The sequence below is a fragment of the Ursus arctos genome, unplaced genomic scaffold, assembly GCF_023065955.2.
Source record: "Ursus arctos isolate Adak ecotype North America unplaced genomic scaffold, UrsArc2.0 scaffold_26, whole genome shotgun sequence".
NCBI classification, from domain to species: Eukaryota; Metazoa; Chordata; class Mammalia; order Carnivora; family Ursidae; genus Ursus; species Ursus arctos.
In genome coordinates this window covers 13,910,261-13,929,141 of record NW_026622941.1, presented here as the reverse complement: position 1 = coordinate 13,929,141, position 18,881 = coordinate 13,910,261, and the positions used below count along the sequence as shown (strand labels likewise).

At 37.1% G+C, this 18,881-nt stretch overlaps 1 protein-coding gene across 1 annotated transcript in view; it reads left to right on the top strand.

The window, feature by feature from the left end:
• GUCY2C (guanylate cyclase 2C) overlaps positions 1–18,881 on the top strand; it is a 71,683-nt gene that overhangs the window by 20,108 nt on the left and 32,694 nt on the right. Inside the window, exons 9-12 of the mRNA XM_026502374.4 lie at positions 7,077–7,162; positions 9,302–9,413; positions 15,251–15,332; positions 18,379–18,484. Coding sequence (XP_026358159.2) covers positions 7,077–7,162; positions 9,302–9,413; positions 15,251–15,332; positions 18,379–18,484 — 386 coding nt within the window. The remainder of the gene's footprint in view (positions 1–7,076; positions 7,163–9,301; positions 9,414–15,250; positions 15,333–18,378; positions 18,485–18,881) is intronic.

Genomic DNA, 18,881 nt, shown 5'->3' with positions numbered 1-18,881 from the left:
TATGTTCTTTAGAAAATCTCTCTTCAAGCCTTTGCCCCTTTTTGAATTGTTGATTTTTTTGTCTGGATATTAATAGCTAATCAGATATATGATTTGCAAATATTTTCTCCTATTTTGTGAGTTGCCTTTTTACTCTGTTGATAATGGCTTCATACACAAAGTTTTTAAATCTTCATGAAGTCTGATTTGCCTATTTTTTCATTGACTGCCTGGGCCTTTAGTATCATATCCAAGAAATCACTGCCAAATCCAACGTCTTAAAGCTTTTGCTTTGTGTTTTCTTCCAAGAGTTTTATAGTTGTAGGTTTACATTTAGGTCATGGATGCATTTTGAGATATATGGCTATCCAATTTTTCCAGCACCATTTGTTAAAGACTCTCTTTTCCCCCAGTGAATAGTCTTGTCACAATTAGCAAAAATCATCTGACCATATATGTAAGGGTTGATTTCTGGACATCCTATTCTATTTCATTTGTATATATATATCTGACTTCATGCCAGTACCATACTGTTTTGATTACTGTAGCTTTGTAGCAAGTTTTGAAATTAAGAAGTTAGTCCTTCAGCTTTGTTCTTCTTTTTCAAGATTGTCTTGGCTTTTGAGATTCCATATGAATTTTAAGATGGCTTTTCCTATTTCTGCAAAAAAAAAAAAATCATTATTTTGACAGGGATTGTATTAAATCTGTAGACTTCTTTGGGTAATAAAGATTTCCTAATGATATTAATTCTTCCAATACATAAACATGGGAGTTTTCCATTTATTTATATATTCTCCAATTTCCTGCAGAAATGCTTTGTAGTTTTTTTGTACAAGTCTTTCATCTTGGTTAAGTCAATTCTTAAAACTTTTATTCTTTTTGATGCTATTGTAAATGGAATTGTATTCTTTTTTATTGAAATATAGTTGACACACAATGTCACCTATATAACATACGTTAGCTATATAACATATATAACACACAACGTCAGCTATATAACATAGTGATTCCACAGTCTATGCATGCTCGACACAAGTGTACCTACCATCTGTCACCATAAAACCCCATTACAGTACCATTGACTATGTTCCCTATACCATTGACTATACATTTACTCTATTTCCTCTACCTTTTATCCCCATGACTTATTCATTCCATAAATGGAGACCTGTAACTGCCACTGGAATTGTACTCTTGACATCGTTTTCCAAAGGTTCATTGTTAGTCTGTAGAAATGCAACTGATATTTGAATGTTGACTTTGTATCCTGCCACTTTGCTGAGCTCTTTTTTGGTGGACTCTTGAGAATTTTCTACATGTAAGATCATATCAGCTGTGAATTTTAATTCTTCCTTTCCAATTTGGATACCTTTTATTTTTTTTCCTGCCCAAGTGCTCTGGCTAAGTATTCCAGTACTATGTTTAATCAAAGTGTCAAGAATGGGGATCCTTGCCTTGTTCCTGGCCTTAGAGAAAAAGCTTTTAGTCTTTCACCATTAAGTATGATGTTTACTATGGGTTATCCATAGATGGATTTTATTATGTTGAGGTAGTTTCCTTCACTTCCTAGTTTGTGATAAAACACAAAATCATATTGAATTTTGTAAAAGACTTTCTCTTCATCAAATTGGTAAGATCATGCATTTTTTCCTTCATTCTTTTAATGTGGTATATTATATTTAACAACTTTTATATGTTAAACTATTCTTGCATTCCAGGAATAAATCTCCCTTGGTCATGGTGAATACTTCTTTTAACATGCTGCTAAATTCTGTTTGCCAGTATTTTGTTGAGGACTTTCATAGAATTAGGGAATGTTTCCTCCTCTTCAGATTTTTTTTTTTTAAAGCGTGAGAAGAATTAGTGTTAATTACTCTTTAAATGTTTGTAGAGGGGCGCCTGGGTGAGGTAGTTGGTTGAGCATCCAACTCTTGGTTTCAGCTCAGGTTGTGATCTCAGGGTGGTGAGCTCAAGCCCCTTGACAGGCTCCACACTCAGCATGGAGTCTGATAAAGTTTCTCTCTCCCTCTCCCTCTGCCCCTCCTCCCCCATGTTCTCTCTCTCCTTTACTCTAAAATAAATAAATACATCTTTTTAAAAAACAAATGTTTGTAGAATTGACCAATAAAGCCATTAGATCCAGATTTTCTATTTCTTTATGGTTTAGTCACAGTAAATCTTATGTTTCTAGAAATTTGTCCATTTCATCTAGGTTATCCAATTTGTTTGTATGGAATTGCTCGTAATAATTTTATTTCTGTAGAATTGATTGTAAGGTCCCCACTTTTCATTTTTCATTTTAGTAATTTGATACTTTTTTATCTTAGTCCACTTAGCTAAAAGTTTGTCAATTTTGTTGATCTTTTTGAAGAATCGATTTTTAGTTTCATTAACTTTTTCTGTTGTTTTTCTATTCCGTACTTCATTTACCTCCACTCTACTCTTTGTAATTTCCTTCCTTCTGCTAGCTTTGGGTTGAGTTTGTTTTTCTTCTAGTTCCTTAAGTTGTAAAGTCAGATTTTTTTTTCTTTGCACTTGTTCTTGTTTTTTAATGTAAATACATCTATAAAATCCCCCCTTAGCACTGCTTTTGCTGTGTCCCATAAGTTTTGGTATCTTGTGTTTTCAATTTTATTTGTCTTTAGGTTTTTTAAATTTTTCCCTATGATTCTTCTTTGATCTACTGGTTGCTTGAGAGCATGTATGCTGTTTTATTTCAACAAACTGGTGAATTTTCCAATTTTCCTTCTGTGATTGAATTTTGACATTATGGTCAGAGAAGATATTTTGTATATTATCTGTTTTTTAAAAACTATTTAGACTTACTCTGTGGCCTAACATATGGTCTATTGTGGAAAATGTCTTATGTGCACTTGAGAATAATGTGTATCCTGTTGTTGGATAGAATATTCTGTATTTGGCTGTTAGATCTAGTTGATATATTGTTCAAGTCCTCTATTTCCTTACTTATCTTCTGTCTTTTTATTCTATCCATTATTGAAAGTGGCATATGGAAAAGTTCAAATATTATTGTAGAACTGTCCATTTCTCTGTTCAATTCTATCAATTTTTGCTTCAGATATTTTGGTAGTCTGTTATTAGGTGCATAAATGTTTATAATTCTTATATCTTCTTGGTGTATTCACACTTTTATTAATATATAGTTCCCTTTCTCTCTTGTAAATTTTTTTATTTAAAGTCTATTTTGGGGGTGCCTAGGTGACTCAGTTGGTTAAGTGTCCAACTCTTGATTTCTTCTAAGGTCCCGATCTCATGAGTTGTGAGATTGAGCGCCACAGCAGGCTCCATGCTCAGCAGAGGGTCTGCTTGAAGATTCTTTCCCTCTGTCCCTCCCCCTACTTGCACATGAGCTCTCTCTTTCTAAAATAAATAAGTAAATCTTTAAAAAAAATAAAGTCTATTTTGTCTGATATTAGCATAGGCAATATACTGCTCTCTTTCAGTCACTCTCTTTGTTACTATTTGCATAGAATATCCTTTTCCATCCTTTCTCTTTCAACCTATTTGTGTTTGAATCTAAAGTGAATCTCATATAGATATCATATAGAATCATTTTTTAAAATACAATCTCCTAATCTCTATCCTTGATTGGAGAATTTAATCTATTTTATATTTAAAGTAATTACTGATAGGGGAGATTTACTTTTATCATTTTGCTCGTTGTTGTCTATTGTCTTACAGATTTTTTGGCTCTGATTTGTATGTTTACTGGCTTCTTTTGTGTGTAGTTGATTTATTTTGTGGTGAAATGCTTGAATCCCTGTCTTATTGTTTTGTTTATATTCTTTGACTATTTTCTTTGTAGTCACTGTGGATATATAGTTAACACCCTACGGTTATTACATTCTAATTTGACTTTATACAGTTTAACTTCAATAATATCCAAAAACTCTACTTCTTTAATACTTCTATACCCACCTCTTTGAGACATTGACGCAAATTGATGCAAAATTACATCTTTATACGTGTGTGTCCAAAAACGTAAACTAATGATGTTTTAAACATTAGTCTCTTTTTTTAAAAAAAGATTTTATTTATTTATTTGAGAGAGAGAAAGACCACAAGCAGGGAGAGCAGCAGGCCAGGACCCTGGGATCATGACCTGAACCAAAGGCAGATGCTTAACCAACTGAGCCACCCAGGTGCCCTAAACATTAGTCTCTTAAATTATGTCGAAAACAAAATGTAGAGTTACAAACCAAAGTTACAAAAATGCTAGTTTTTGGACTAGTTTTTATAAACTCATTCATCCCTTAAATCATGTAGAAAACAAAAAGTGGAATTACACACCATTGTTATATTAATGCTAGATGTTATAACTGCCCATGTATTTGTCTTTACTGAGATCTTTATTTCTTCATATGGCTTCAAGTTATTGTCCAGTGTCCTTTCACTTCAACCTACAGGACTACCTTTAGCATTTCTTTTTTTTTTTTATAATAATTTTTTATTATGTTATGTTAGTCACCATACAGTACATCCTTAGTTTTTGATGTAGTGTTCCATGATTCATTATTTGCATATAACACCCAGTGCACCATGCAATACGTGCCCTCCTTAATACCCATCACTGGCCTCTCCCAGTCCCGCACCACCCTCCCCTCTGAAGCCCTCAGTTTGTTTCCCAGAGTCCATAGTCTCTCGTGGTTCATTCCCCCTTCTGTTTACCCCCCTTCATTCTTCCCTTCCTTCTCACCAATCTTCCTGCTATTTCTTATGTTCCATAAGTGAGTGAAACTGTATGTTGGAGAGGATGTGAAGAAAGGGGATCCCTCTTACACTGTTGGTGGGAATGCAGGTTGGTACAACCACTTTGGAAAACAGTGTGGAGGCCCCTTAAAAAGTTAAAAATAGAGCTACCCTATGATCCAGCAATTGCACTACTGGGTATTTACCCCAAAGATACAGACATTGTGAAGAGAAGGGCCATGTGCACCCCAATGTTCATAGCAGCATTATCCACAATAGCTAAATTGTGGAAGGAGCTGAGATGCCCTTCAACAGATGACTGGATTAAGAAGATGTGATCCATATATACAATGGAATATTACTCAGCCATCAGAAAGAACGATTACCCAACATTTGCAGCAACATGGACGGGACTGGAGGAGATAATGCTAAGTGAAATAAGCCAAGCAGAGAAAGACAATTACCTTTAGCATTTCTTGCAGGGCAAGTTCTGGTGGTTACAAACTCTCTCAGCTTTTGTTTATCTTGGAATGTCTTACTTTTCTCTCACTTTTGACAAACAGATTCACTGGGTAAAGAATTCTTGGATGAAACTGTTTCTTTTGGCATTTTGAGTATATCACCCCACTGCCTTCTGGCCTCTAAAACCTAACTTCTAATGAGAAGTCTGCTAAAAATCTTATTGAGTATCTCTTGAATATGATGAATCATTTCGGTCTGGCTGCTTTCAAAATTCTGTGTTTTTTAAAATTTTTTACTTAAATTCAATTTAACATATAGTGTATTATTAATTTCAGAGGTGGAATTCAGTGATTCGTCAGTTGCATATAACATCCAGTGCTCATTATCTCAAGTGCCCTCCTTAATGCCCATCACCCAGTTACCCCATCACTCCTCCCACCTCCCCTCCAGCAACCCTCAGTGTGTTCCCTATAGTTAAGAGTCTCTTATGGTTTGACTCCCTCTCTGTTTTCGTCTTATTTTATTTTTCCTTCCCTTTCCCAATGTTCATCTGTTTTGTTTCTTAAATTCCACATATGAGTGAAATCATATGGTATTTGTCTTTCTCTGACTGACTTATTTCACTTAACATAATACCCTCTAGTTCCACCCACATTGCTGCAAAATGGCAAGATGTCATTCTTTTTGATATCTGTCTTTTGACAATTTGATTAGAATGTCTCTCAGTGTGAATCTTTTTGAATTCATCCTATTGGAGTTTATTGAACTTCTTGGATATTTATATCCATGTATTTCTTCAAATTTGAGAATTTTTGGCCATTATTTCTTCAGATATTCTCTCTACCCCTTTCTCTCTTTTTCTTCTCTTCTGGGACTTCCACAGTGCATATGGTGGTCTGCTTAATGGTGTTACACAGGCTCTGCTCACTTCACTTTGTTTTCTGTTCCTCACACTTGATAATTTCCATTGTCCTACCTTCAAGTTCAGTGATTCTTTCTTCTGCTCATATCTGCCTTTGAATCTCCCTAGTGAATTTTTCGTTTCAGCTATTGTATTTTTCGGTTCTAGAATTTCCTCTTGGTTTCCTTTTTAGGTTTTCCAGTTCTTTATTGATATTTCCCTTTTGTTCATATATCACTTTTCTGACTTTATCTCTTCCTTTAGTTCTTTGAGCATCTTTAGGACAGCTCTTTTAAAGCCTTTGTCTATTAGATTCACCATCAGGTCTTTTTCAGGGATAGCTTCTGTTGGTTTATTCCTTTTTTCTTTTGATTGGGCAACACTTTCCTGTTTCTTTGTCTGTCTTGTGATATTTTTGTTGAAAACTAGATATTTGAAATCTAATAATTTGAATCTACTAATCCTAGAAACCACATGGTAAATGGGGAATTTTTACTAGTTTAATAAATATTCTCAGCAAAACCTTTTTTTTTTTTTTAAGATTTTATTTATTTATTTGACAGAGAGAGACAGCCAGCGAGAGAGGGAGCACAAGCAGGGGGAGTGGGAGAGGAAGAAGCAGGCTCCTAGCAGAGGAGCCTGATGTGGGGCTCGATCCCAGAACGCTGGGATCACGCCCTGAGCCAAAGGCAGACGCTTAAGGACTGCGCCACCCAGGTGCCCCCTCAGCAAAACCTTTTCACTAATAATTAGATTCAGTTGGCTGATTACATTTTCATCCTAACTGCAATGCAAAAAAATTTCCCTTCTAACTAAATACCAAATAGCTTCTCTCTTAAAAATATCCATCAGAGATCTCAGGGCCAAGAGCCAATGGATATTCCCTCTGATTAGCTCATTAAGATAATTTTTCAGTAAAATTGAGCAATTAGAACCTATTTTATACCCTCTGTAAGGATCTAACTGGTTTTTCAGTCAAAAAGTCAATAATAACCTCTAACTCTTTCTGATTCTGCCCTAGGGCATGCAGGTCCTGTGACTTTGGACGACTGTGGGGATATTGACAACACTATGGTGCTTCTGTATACTTCTGTGGAAACCAACAAAGTATGTCTGACTTCTTATCAGGAACTTGGGGTGAAGTGACTAGGTGAGGAAGGATAACTACAAGGCGAGTGATAGCAAAGGAATTAGAGAAGTTGTGTTTAAAATCTGCAAGTTATTTATTTCAGATTCACAATTATGACCTATTTAGGACTGTATTCTTTAAGCATTTTGACCCCTACTTTATTCAGAATGTCCACACTCTATTGGCTGTATATAAAACACCCACCCAGAATACATTAATATAAAGACCAGACTATTGATGAGATACTAACGAGAGGATGACAGTCCTCTCCTAAGAATTGTTTATTCATTTTCACAGCTAAAAATTTCAATGAAACATTCTCTATTCTCTCCATCTGCACTCATGAAAATCATTAATTGTGCAATCTTTCTGACACATAGAAACAGTCCTATAATGTCATGCTTTTATTCATGTTATTTATCTCTTTTCTCCTCGCCTACATATGGGTTCTTTAAAGAAAGGGAGTGGGTCTTACTTCTCTATGCCTCCAGTGCTTAGCCTCTTATATGGCAAATAGTTGATGGCTGATCAGCATTTAATTTAAAAATGAAACACCTGTCTTATGCCCATCACAAACTATGAAAGCCACTGTTCTGCCAACCAAATGGTCAGTAGAAAGTTTTTCTCTTTAAGATGTTGTGTCCTGACATAACTAGGAATCTAAGAGAAAAAGTTACTCAGTTTTTCATGTGATTTTCCAATGTGATCATTATGACATCTTTAAGTCATATATTTAGTGTATATATTACCTCTTTTTCTAAAAAGAGATCTGTAATGAAATGTGGAAAGCTCTATGTCCAGATTGAGAAAGTTAAACCAGAAATATGGGGGCAGCATTTCAGAAAAGTATGCCATAGTTTTCAGTTACTATAAAAACCTTGAATATAAGGCTATATTTCACATACACTTCATGGGAATACCTTAAAATAAAGTCTCATCAATGCTCCGGCTATTATAGTAACTATATAAAGAGAACTGTACTCCTCTCCAAGTTATTTGTACCTGGGATGATGCTTTTGGAGAGAAGCAAATACATATGGGAAGATCCTACATCAGCCTCATAATTGCTCTTCAATATGAAAAATATTCTGTGCACTTATTCTCTCTGAAGGAAAAGCTAGCTGAATTTTTCAATAAAGACAAAACTAGTTGAATTTTTCAATAATCGAATGCCATCAGTTGTGCTCTATAATACGTATATATAGGGAAACCAGAGATTAATTCTCAAAACACCCCACAGGGATATATATAAGTTATTCTATATCCAGAGGAAGTCGCAATAGAGTGTTAAGGTACTGTCCCCTAATATTAGGATATTTACTACCCTCAGTCTATGCAATTATAGACCATGCACTCAAGTTAAAAGTATATTTCTAAAGATGTAAAACTTTAGTCCAGAAAGTTTTGACGGAACGGTGTTGAATTTAGAAAGATGGTTGTTATCTGCAGCAGTAATATAAGGATAATATATCCTTATATATATCCCACCAGCAGATTGCTTGAAAAAGAAAACTTTTATCTTAGAAACCTAACTAGTATCTTGTGCAAGACAGCACATTAGAGCAAAAGGATAGAAGGGATTTGAAAATTATGTAATTGACAGAATTTAAATGTGAATTATTTCAGAGCCCCTTGACGTGTATCAACAGGGATAATGAAGGGATTTTAGCTGTAGTGCATCTTCTCGAGATACTATCTTCAATAGCAACTTAATATTGTGGAAAACTTTGGTACTTCACTTGTCATGTGACTTGGAGCTAACCATTTAATTTCTTTTGGTTTCTATTTTAACATTTTTGTAATATGAGAGACTCGAACTAGTTCTCTAAAGACCCAAAGAATCTATGTTGGGTAGGAGTTACTGGTATGAGCATGAAGTAGCAAATGATCATAGAGAAACAAAAAGAATTGACCCACCTGGAGCTTCAATCTACTTTCGTGCTGTGAACCTGTAAATGGACGCTAACTAGCTAGCTCCAGGCTGCTCAACGTTACCCGGCTTCACTGAGAATTGTTACTATGACATTCAAATGTCATTGGGCAGGACAATTTCATCAGAAGTCGTTCTAAAATGTCTTTTTCTGTTCATCCTTCTTCTCTTTCATGCCCTGACACAGTACAAGGTTCTCTTAAAGTATGACACCCATGTAAATAAGACTACCCCAGAGGTTGACAACCCCATGTTTATCTGGATGAACCACAGACTTCCTAGTGATATCCCAGGCCAGGGTAAGATATCCTCTAGTGAATTTGGTTTCCGTACAGTTCTTTTCAGGTAAGGGAAGTACATTCAATGGTTTATGCAATTAGCCTGCATTTTTATGTTTTCATTTGTTTTGTTTGTTGTCTGAATTAGATTTGCCAGGTTGTAAAATGCGGAATTTACTTCCCTGCCTAACGAATGATATTACAGTTCTGATTAAATGCTGAAAATATCCCTATTCTAATTTAGCCGTACCTCTCTTTAATATGTGCCCTACCTACCCACTGACAAAAATTATCCTATAGAAAATTAAGTTTGACAATTGGCAAAGTGAACACAGAGACGTGTATTCTTAATGCCACTTATTCCATTTTATTGCAATGAGCTCAAAGTATACATATTTCAGCAAGGAACACAAGAAGTCATAATATACCTAGGAAGAAACCTAACCCAAGAGGTGAAAGACCTGTACCCTGAAAACTGTAAAACGCTAATGAAAGAAATTGAAGATGACACAAAGAAATGAAAAGACATTCGTGCTCATGTATAGGAAAACAAATATTGCTAAAATTTCCATATTACCCAAAGCAATCTACACATTTAATGCAATCCCTATCAAAATACGAATAGCATTTTTCACAGAGCTAGACCAAACAATCTTAAAATTTGTATGGAACCACAAAAGACCCCCAATATCCAAAGCAATCTTGAAAAAGAAAAGCAGTACTCTCATTGCTTTTTAAAAGTTGATTTCTTTTCATCAGCAGGCTTTTTTTTTTTTTTTAATTATCTCTAGAACCATCTGCGAGCTTCCTAGGTTTAAACCAAGCTTATTTTTGAACTGTATCTCTTTTCTCATGGATCTCTGCAATTCTCTACTTCTTTCTTTTGTAACTTTTTGAATTACGCTTGTTTTTTCTTTTCCCTTAATTATAGCCCTCAGTGACAATGTTAGTTTGTATTTTTAATATATTTAAGAGTTTCGGGGCGCCTGGGTGGCACAGCGGTTGAGCGTCTGCCTTCGGCTCAGGGCGTGATCCCGGTGTGATGGGATCGAGTCCCACGTCAGGCTCCTCTGCTATGAGCCTGCTTCTTCCTCTCCCACTCCCCCTGCTTGTGTTCCCTCTCTCGCTGGCTGTCTCTATCTCTGTCGAATAAATAAATAAATAAATAAATAAATAAATAAATAAATAATCTTAAAAATGTATATATATATTTAAGAGTTTTTAGGTGTTTTCTTATTCAGTAGAAGAATCTGTGCTTTGTAAAATGCTCAACTTCTCAAAAATTACTTTTTACCTAAAAGAGATCACATTAAATATTAATATTATATTATTCATATTACAGGGACATTGTATCATTCCAAGAACTTCACTTCATCCTCATTAAAACAGAAAATTCGGTTAGCCAGAGCTTTTCATTACTCAACTTCTCCTACATTTAATTTTAAACTTTATAAATAAAGTAACTCAATCTTTCAAATAGTATACAAATAAGATATTCATCGGGACTTTTATCTGGGTACACAACTGCCCCCTAAGTAACAGCATGTTTAACACCATCACTGTCATTTCATTTATGCTACAAAGATTTACTAGTGCCAGGCAGTGTTCTTAGCACCTGGGACACAGCGACAGACAATGCACATTTGTTCCCGTTCCTCATCCACGCCATCATCATCTGCCTCCTGGGTTACAATAACATCCACCTGACTTCCTGCTTCAGTCCTGCTTCCTGTCCACCTCCAGTCCAACCAACGTGGCACCAGAATGAAAGCATGGATCCAGTCATATTGTTACACTATTGCTAACGCTCAATTGGCAGCTCCCCTTTACCCATAAAGTTCAAATGACTGATTATAGCACAAAATGTCCATGATCTTCCTACTTCTCCAGCCTTATCTTTCTTCTTACCTGAAATCCCTTCCCCATTCCCTCAATTTCCACCTACTTCCTTGAAAAAAAGGGAGTGGGGGGGTCTTGCAACTTCATGCCCTTGTGTCCTTAGTGATGCTACTACCTCGGATTAAAATATGTCACTCCCCCATACGACTGGTAAACAGCCACTCATCTTCAACATTTAACTTGAATTTCATTTGTCTAGGCTTTTTCTTAGCATCACAGGAGGCTACTGATCTTGCCTACATCCCACCGGACTTCTAGCATAGAATTTGTTTTATACTTATAAGTTTACACATTTTTTAAAACCATACACTGTTTAAGTGTAGAGTCTATTTTTTTTATTTAAATTCACTTAGCCAACATACGTCATTACTTTCAGATGTAGAGTTCAGTAATTCATCAGTTGCATGTAACACCCAGTGCTCATCACATCACATGCCCTCCTTAACGCCTATTACCCAGGTACCCCATCCTCTCACCCACCTCCCTTCCAACAACCCTGTTTGTTTCCTGTAGTTAGGAGTCTCTCATGGTTTTCTCCCTCTCTGATTTCATCCCATTCAGTTTTCCCTCCCTTCCCCAATGATCCTCTTCGCTGTTTATTATATTCCACATATGAGTGAAACCACATAATTGTGTTTCTCTGATGACTTACTTCACTCAGCATAAAACCCTCCAGTCCCATCCATGTCAATGTAAATGGTAAGACTTCATCCTTTTTGATTGTTGGGTAATATTCCATTGTGTATATATACCACATCTTCTTTATCCATTCATCTGTTGAGGGACATCTGGGCTCTTTCCAGTTTGGCTATTGTGGACATTGGGGTACAGGTGCCCCTTTGGATCACTATGTTTGTATCTTTGGGGTAAATACGTGGTAGTGCAATTGCTGGCTTGTAGGGTAGCTCTATTTTTAACTTTTTGAGGAATCTCCATACTGTTTTCCAGAGTGGCTTCACCAGCTTGGATTCCCACCAACAGTGTAAGAGGGCTCCCCTTTCTCCACAACCTCGCCAACATTTGTTGTTTCCTGACTTGTTAATTTTAGCCATTCTCACTGGTGTGAAGTGGTATCTCATGGTGGTTTGGGGTCTACTCTTTATTCACATCTGCCCAACAAAGTGCCTTGGAAGGGATGAAGGAAGAAAGGAAGAAAGGAAGGACAATGAGATAACTCTAAATCTGTTTCTACTCAGCACTTACCCACACTGTGTTAATTTTAGTCAATTTACTTCTCTAAGTGTGAATTTCTTCCTTCTTCAGATCAGGAGATTTGTTAACTGATTCCAAGATTCTTTCCAACTATCATAGCATATGACCTGGGGTTATAAACTCATTCTACCATCACTGTGAATCTAATTAAATAGAATGTGATGGGGCGCCTGGGTGGCACAGCGGTTAAGCGTCTGCCTTCGGCTCAGGGCGTGATCCCGGCGTTATGGGATCAAGCCCCACATCAGGCTCTTCTGCTATGAGCCTGCTTCTTCCTCTCCCACTCCCCCTGCTTGTGTTCCCTCTCTCGCTGGCTATCTCTGTCTCTGTCGAATAAATAAATAAAATCTTTAAATAAATAAATAAATAAATAAATAAATAAATAAATAAATAGAATGTGATAACCACAGCAGCCACCAGAAGGCAGCAGAAGCTTAACCTTTGAACTAATGTAATACTGGGACTTGACTCACTCAAGCAAAACTGAAAAGTATGTTGAATTAACAACTGCTATATTTAAATAGTATACAGCATATTTAAATATCATAAGTATATTTAGTATTTTGAGATGTTCATGCTGTGCAAGGTAGACAGAAATTGAGATGAGGGAGGACCCAGCAACAGAAGTCCCCCTAGTCCCTTCAATTCATGCTCTAGTCTCGGGGATGGGGATGTGTCATTTCAGTAGACTGATGAGTAGAATTACATCTCTCCTATTGACTGGTGGTAATGGCAATGGCGGCAGGGTGATGGGAGTCATGATCACAGTAATAGAATTGACACCATCAGATATACCCATCCAAATCCAAGGTACTAATCTATTTCTGTCCTGATGAGAACAGAAATCTGGAGCTCACATTTGCACTGTTGAAAGTTTCCCCTTAGCAGAAAACAAGATAACAAGCAGAGGCAAAGTCCTCTGTTAGCAAAGCATAAATCCTTCAAAGTCACTTCTTATAGAAAGCAGGCAGACATTTTTAGTGAAGAAAATTCATGCATGTGATATTAAAATCCAATAGTAAAAATATTCCTGATGGAACATGAGTGTGCCTGGTCCCACCTCTATCAGCTCTGGTCTCTCAGTCACTTCTGCTTTAGTTTGTTGCATATTTCTAAATAATATGCATCTATTTCTTGATTCATAAGGTTTGGGTGTTATCTGTTTATTTCTTATATGGATAAAAGATTTAATTAATCTTCACTAGCCCTACTTTTTCCTAACCTTTTCTCAATATTGTTATATCTTTCTTGTCACTACATTTATTGGGTGACTTTGTAATTTTAATTAATATGTATAAGCTTCCGATATTGTTCTATCAACTATATAAAAAACTTCATGGGGCATCTGGGTGGCTCAGTCTATTGAATGTCTTTCTTCAGCTCAGGTCATGTCCCAGGGTCCTGTGATCAAGCCCCCCACTGGGCTTCCTGCTTAGAGAGGAGTCTGCTTCTCCCTTTCCCTCCGCCCCTCTCCCCCCACTCATTCTCTCTCTCTCTCTCTCTCCTTTAAATAAATAAATAAAACATTAAACAAAGCAAAACAAAACCTTCTTGCTTCACAACTTGGTAAGATGAAGATGTTACTGTCTCCATCCTTCCTACTACCTCCTTCCTACCTCCCAGATTCTCCTGTATTTTTCTTCAATTTGTCATAGCTGATAATATTTATTTGGTAACCATATGAAGCTCTCTGTCATTTACCTGTAAGTTGATTCTACAAGTTGAAAATTAGTGAACATTTTCTTTATTATTATTTATATAAAGCAAAATAGCACTCTGTTGCTTAGAATCCATTCCATTTTTCCTTCTTGAATTCCCTAACTTCCTATTCTCATCGGAATCCATTGTGGCATAAATGAACCATGACTTTTTTGTGCAGTTTTACTATCGTTGTTGCCCTCAGTCTAGGTTTGTTCCTCTGCACGTTCAGTTTCTGCATCAACTCTTCCTTGGGTTGGATCCACATTTTCCTGAATTCCATTTACCCTTCTGTCAGTCTTTTAAATTCCTTCATCTTTACAACTCCACCTACCTACATGTGCTCTAATTAATAAAATTACTTACCTCCTTCATTGACTTCCGTCAATAACCTGGTAGCACTAGGGAAGGACCAGACGGCAACACTGTCATTTAATATTCCACAATGACTGGCTTTTCCTCTGATTGTGCTTGGTATTAAAAAATAGTTGACTCTGGGGCCCTGGGTAGCTAATTCGGTTAAGTGTCAGGCTCTTGATTTCAGCCCAGGTCATGATCTCAGGATTGTGAGATCGAGCCCTGTGTGGGAGTCTGCTTGTCTTCCTCCCTCCCCCCTGCTTGTTCTCTCTCTGTGTCTCTCCCAAATAAGTAAATAAAATCTTTAAAAAAATAGTTGACTCTTTCTTCCTCTATGAATCCTCCTTAGGTATATTGGTCAAGGACATCAGGCGGGTTTCCCACCAAAATTATTTGCATACTAGAAACTATTTTATGTTCTCCTAACAATTGGTGATTCCCATAAGAAACGTGGTGTGCAGACTCTAAGGACCACCGAAATTAAACCACTACCCCTGGCACATTCCAGGCAGTGTTCCTCAGAGACCACAGATAAAGGCCCAATGAAGAGATTAATAAAAGATAAAAGTTTTTTAAAAGGTCGCTCCTTTTCCCTTCTTCAAATTAGATTATACAACTAGAATCTTTGAAATGTTTTTATTCTTTTACAAAGGTCCTTACTCATGCATTTTTCACTATCTTTTCTGCCACAGGCCCTCAAGTCCTGTTGATTGCAGTCTTCACCCTCACAGGAGCTGTGGTTCTGCTCCTGCTCATTGCTCTTCTGGTGCTGAGGTACCTACCACCCCCTTTGTCTTGCTGTGCTCATCATCTAGAGAGCGGGGAGGGGAGAGGGAGAAGTCTGATGTCATCAATGATAATGAACATTCACAAGCAGATGTCTAGACAGATCTAAGATCATGAAGGCATTCTGCACCAAAGACTACATCGAGAGCAGAACAGTATTGAATGGATCAGTTTGAGACAGCCGAACTCATTACTATCTTAGTTCTGGGACTTACTAGTTGTGTGGTTTTTAGTGCATTATTACAAGTTACTTAACTTCAGGACCCTCATCTGAACTGTTGCGAGAACTTGAAATAAGGTGTGGATAGTGACTACCATATAATAGGCATCCTATAGGTGGAAACAGCTCTCCTGCTGTGTTATTGGTATTTTGCAGGAAATTTCAATCTCTATATTATATAGTGTTTGGCTAGAAGAGTCTTTAGAAATAATTTACTTCAAACCTCCCATTTTAGCATGGAGAAAGAGACCCAGAAAACCAAATGGCTTGTCTGGAGTCACATCACCAGGTAGTTGTAGGGCCAAAACTAGCACTCAAGCCTTCTGACCATCTGACCATGGTTGTTCTACTCCATTTGGACAGATGAAGTGCCCAGCACAGTGTTAGAGACATAGCGTCCACTCAGAAATATTTGTTGAAAATATAAATGAATGAGTGAATACCACACTATGCTAATCTGTGTATGTTAAACACATAAAATTTCCATCCTATTATTTGTCAGGATCACCCCCATTTACTAACTGAACCAGACAACACTTTTTCTCTTTGTATCACACACTTTGATCTGTGTGGCACTGTACTTTCTCATGAGAGAGTCCTGTCTGCTGTATGTCAGTTAAAGTTTTCTCCAGGAAAGAAAGTAGAATGTTCTGTTCAGTCTGAAGGCAGAACTTGACTCCTGTAACCCTGCGTTACCCCAAATGTGAGCTGTATGTACACATAGACGGTGTATGATGGCCATTTAGTTGAAGATAATCAGAAACCAAAATTTGTGGAGAATAAAGCCAGTCAACAGCAAGGTCACAGATGTGGCTGTTGTCCTTCAGAAACCAAGTCCAAATGAGTGTCAGCTTAAGATAGGGGGGTATCAAAGGTAAGAGACAATAACAGGTGGAAACAGGCAGAGAAAGGGCTTCTGAATGGCCAGAGCAATGGTGTGTCCACAAGGAGATCTGGTAGACAGATGTGATTCTTATAGTTTTCCATTACAACTGCTTATACAAGGAAAGTAGTGAATGATTTATGGCATCCTCTGATTCAATATGAATGACACCTGGCTCTCTTGGGTCCCAAGAGTCTCTTGGAATGCAGAGATGAGAGCCTTTAAGGCTACAAGCCTTCCTTGCCCCAGGTCCTAGGATAATCATTGGTCAATAATATAGCATTTTATATGTATTTAATAGAGGAATACTCAGAGTTAGGTGGAAGCATAAGAAGAAAATAGTCATTTCTGTTTAGGATCCATTAAGAAGGGCATCACGAATGACCTAAGAAGGTGAGTAGAAGTTTGTTAGGGGCGCCTGGGTGGCTCAGTCGTTAAGCGTCTGCCTTCGGCTCAGGGCGTGATCCCAGAGTTCTGGGATTGAGCCCCACATCAAGCTCCTCTGCTATGAGCCTGCTTCTTCCTCTCCCACTCCCCCTGCTTGTGTTCCCTCTCTCCCTGGCTGTCTCTCTCTCTGTCAAATAAATAAATAAAATCTTAAAAAAAAAAAAAAAAAGAAGAAGTTTGTCAAATAACTACAAGCAAAGATAAACTCCAGGACAATAATGGAAAAATTCAGATTCTAGAACCAGACACAGCAAGCATGAGAATTTGGAATATGCTAGAGGTGACATTACAAGCCAAGTTGATTCCATACGGATTATAAATGGAATAAAGACTTAAATGTGAAACTCAACCTTCAAAATTTAGAAGAAATTAATAGAAAAGGACTTTATGAACTCAAGTAGGAAACTATTTCTCAGTTAAGATAAAAGTCATAGAAGAAACGAAATAAATATGGCCATAAGAAAAACTAAATGTTCTATACAACAAAGTTAAAATAAGCAGTAAACTAGAAGAAAGTATTTGCAACTCAAAAGGACAAAAGATCTGTTTTGCAGGATATATAAGGAACTGATGTAAATTATGACATATGGGCAAAATTATGAAGGAGTATATAACTATATATTCAATAAAATAGCTAGAAAGTATTTGAAAAGATATTGAATCTGTCTAATAAAAAAAAGGAACACAAAACAATAAAGACCAACTCACATACATCATAATGGTAAAAAAAAAAAAAAAAGAAGAAGAAGAAGAAGAAGTTTAATAGTACCAAGTGTTAGGAATCCAGAAGAAACAGGAATTCTCATGCTGGGAAGGTATAAATGGTATTAACCACTTTGGGAAACAATCTGACAATATCTGCAAAGTTGTAAGTGTTTCCAATAACCCAAGAATTCTGCTTTATCTGTACTATCTGGGGAAACACTTAAAAAATTGACATTTTGAATGCTGAAATACACATTTTCTCTGTGCTTTTCTATTTTCTTTATACACATATTTCTCAAAGGCACAAATGCATAAGAACTGGCTTGTTGAGGAATCTGGTATATTCTCTGGTGGCTTAGAAATTAACATATTTGCTTTTCGAGCTTACCAGTTTTGAATTGTGTCTGTTTTTTCCTTACTCTTTCCATGTCATCAGTTCAGATTCTTTATAATAGTGGAGGGCTGCCTTTGTGAAGGACCTGAGAAAATGAAAGGGAAGGAAGGAAGGAAGGAAGGAAGGAAGGAAGGAAGGAAGGGAGGGAGGAAGGAAAGGAAGGAGGGGGGGAAGAAGGAAAGAAAGAAAGCAAAAGATAGACCACCATCAGAAATCCTTACAGCTGACCTAATGGCCAGCATTCACCAGTTTGGAGAACATGGAGTCTCACCATTGGGCTAACATCTCTCACTACATATTTACCTGAGAATGTCAGGGTTCTAAATTTCTCTTATGTTCAGAAGCATGAATGTTAACCTACTGACCAGTTCTATCCCTTTCACAGAAAATATAAAAAAGAATATGAACTTCGTCAGAAAAAATGGTCGCACATTCCTCCTGAAAATATCTTTCCTCTGGAGACCAATGAGACCAACCATATTAGCCTGAAGGTAAGGCGAACATCACCTGTTGAAGAATGCGAGGGCTGGTGCAACTTGCCAGGTTTTTGACAAGACTGGTAAGAAATGGGCCAAGCAGGGATCCTTTGCTTGAGAATCTAAAACCTAGACATTTTCTAATTCTCAGCTTCCCGTCTTTCCATTAATCCTCCAGTGCCCTAAATGTCAGCTGGTTGATCCAATGAACTCTTCAGTGGAGGCTGAGATTTGGTGTGTTACTCATTCGTTGCCTCTGACCCAGAAGGGAAATGCATATGGTGTGCATTTGCCATGGAAGCAATGTAGAACAGGGTAGAGCATTTGAGCTCCCCTAAGCCTTGGCTAAGCTCTGCCCATGCTAAGAATGTATGGCTTATTGCTCATCGCTGAAGAAAGAGGCCTCTGCTGA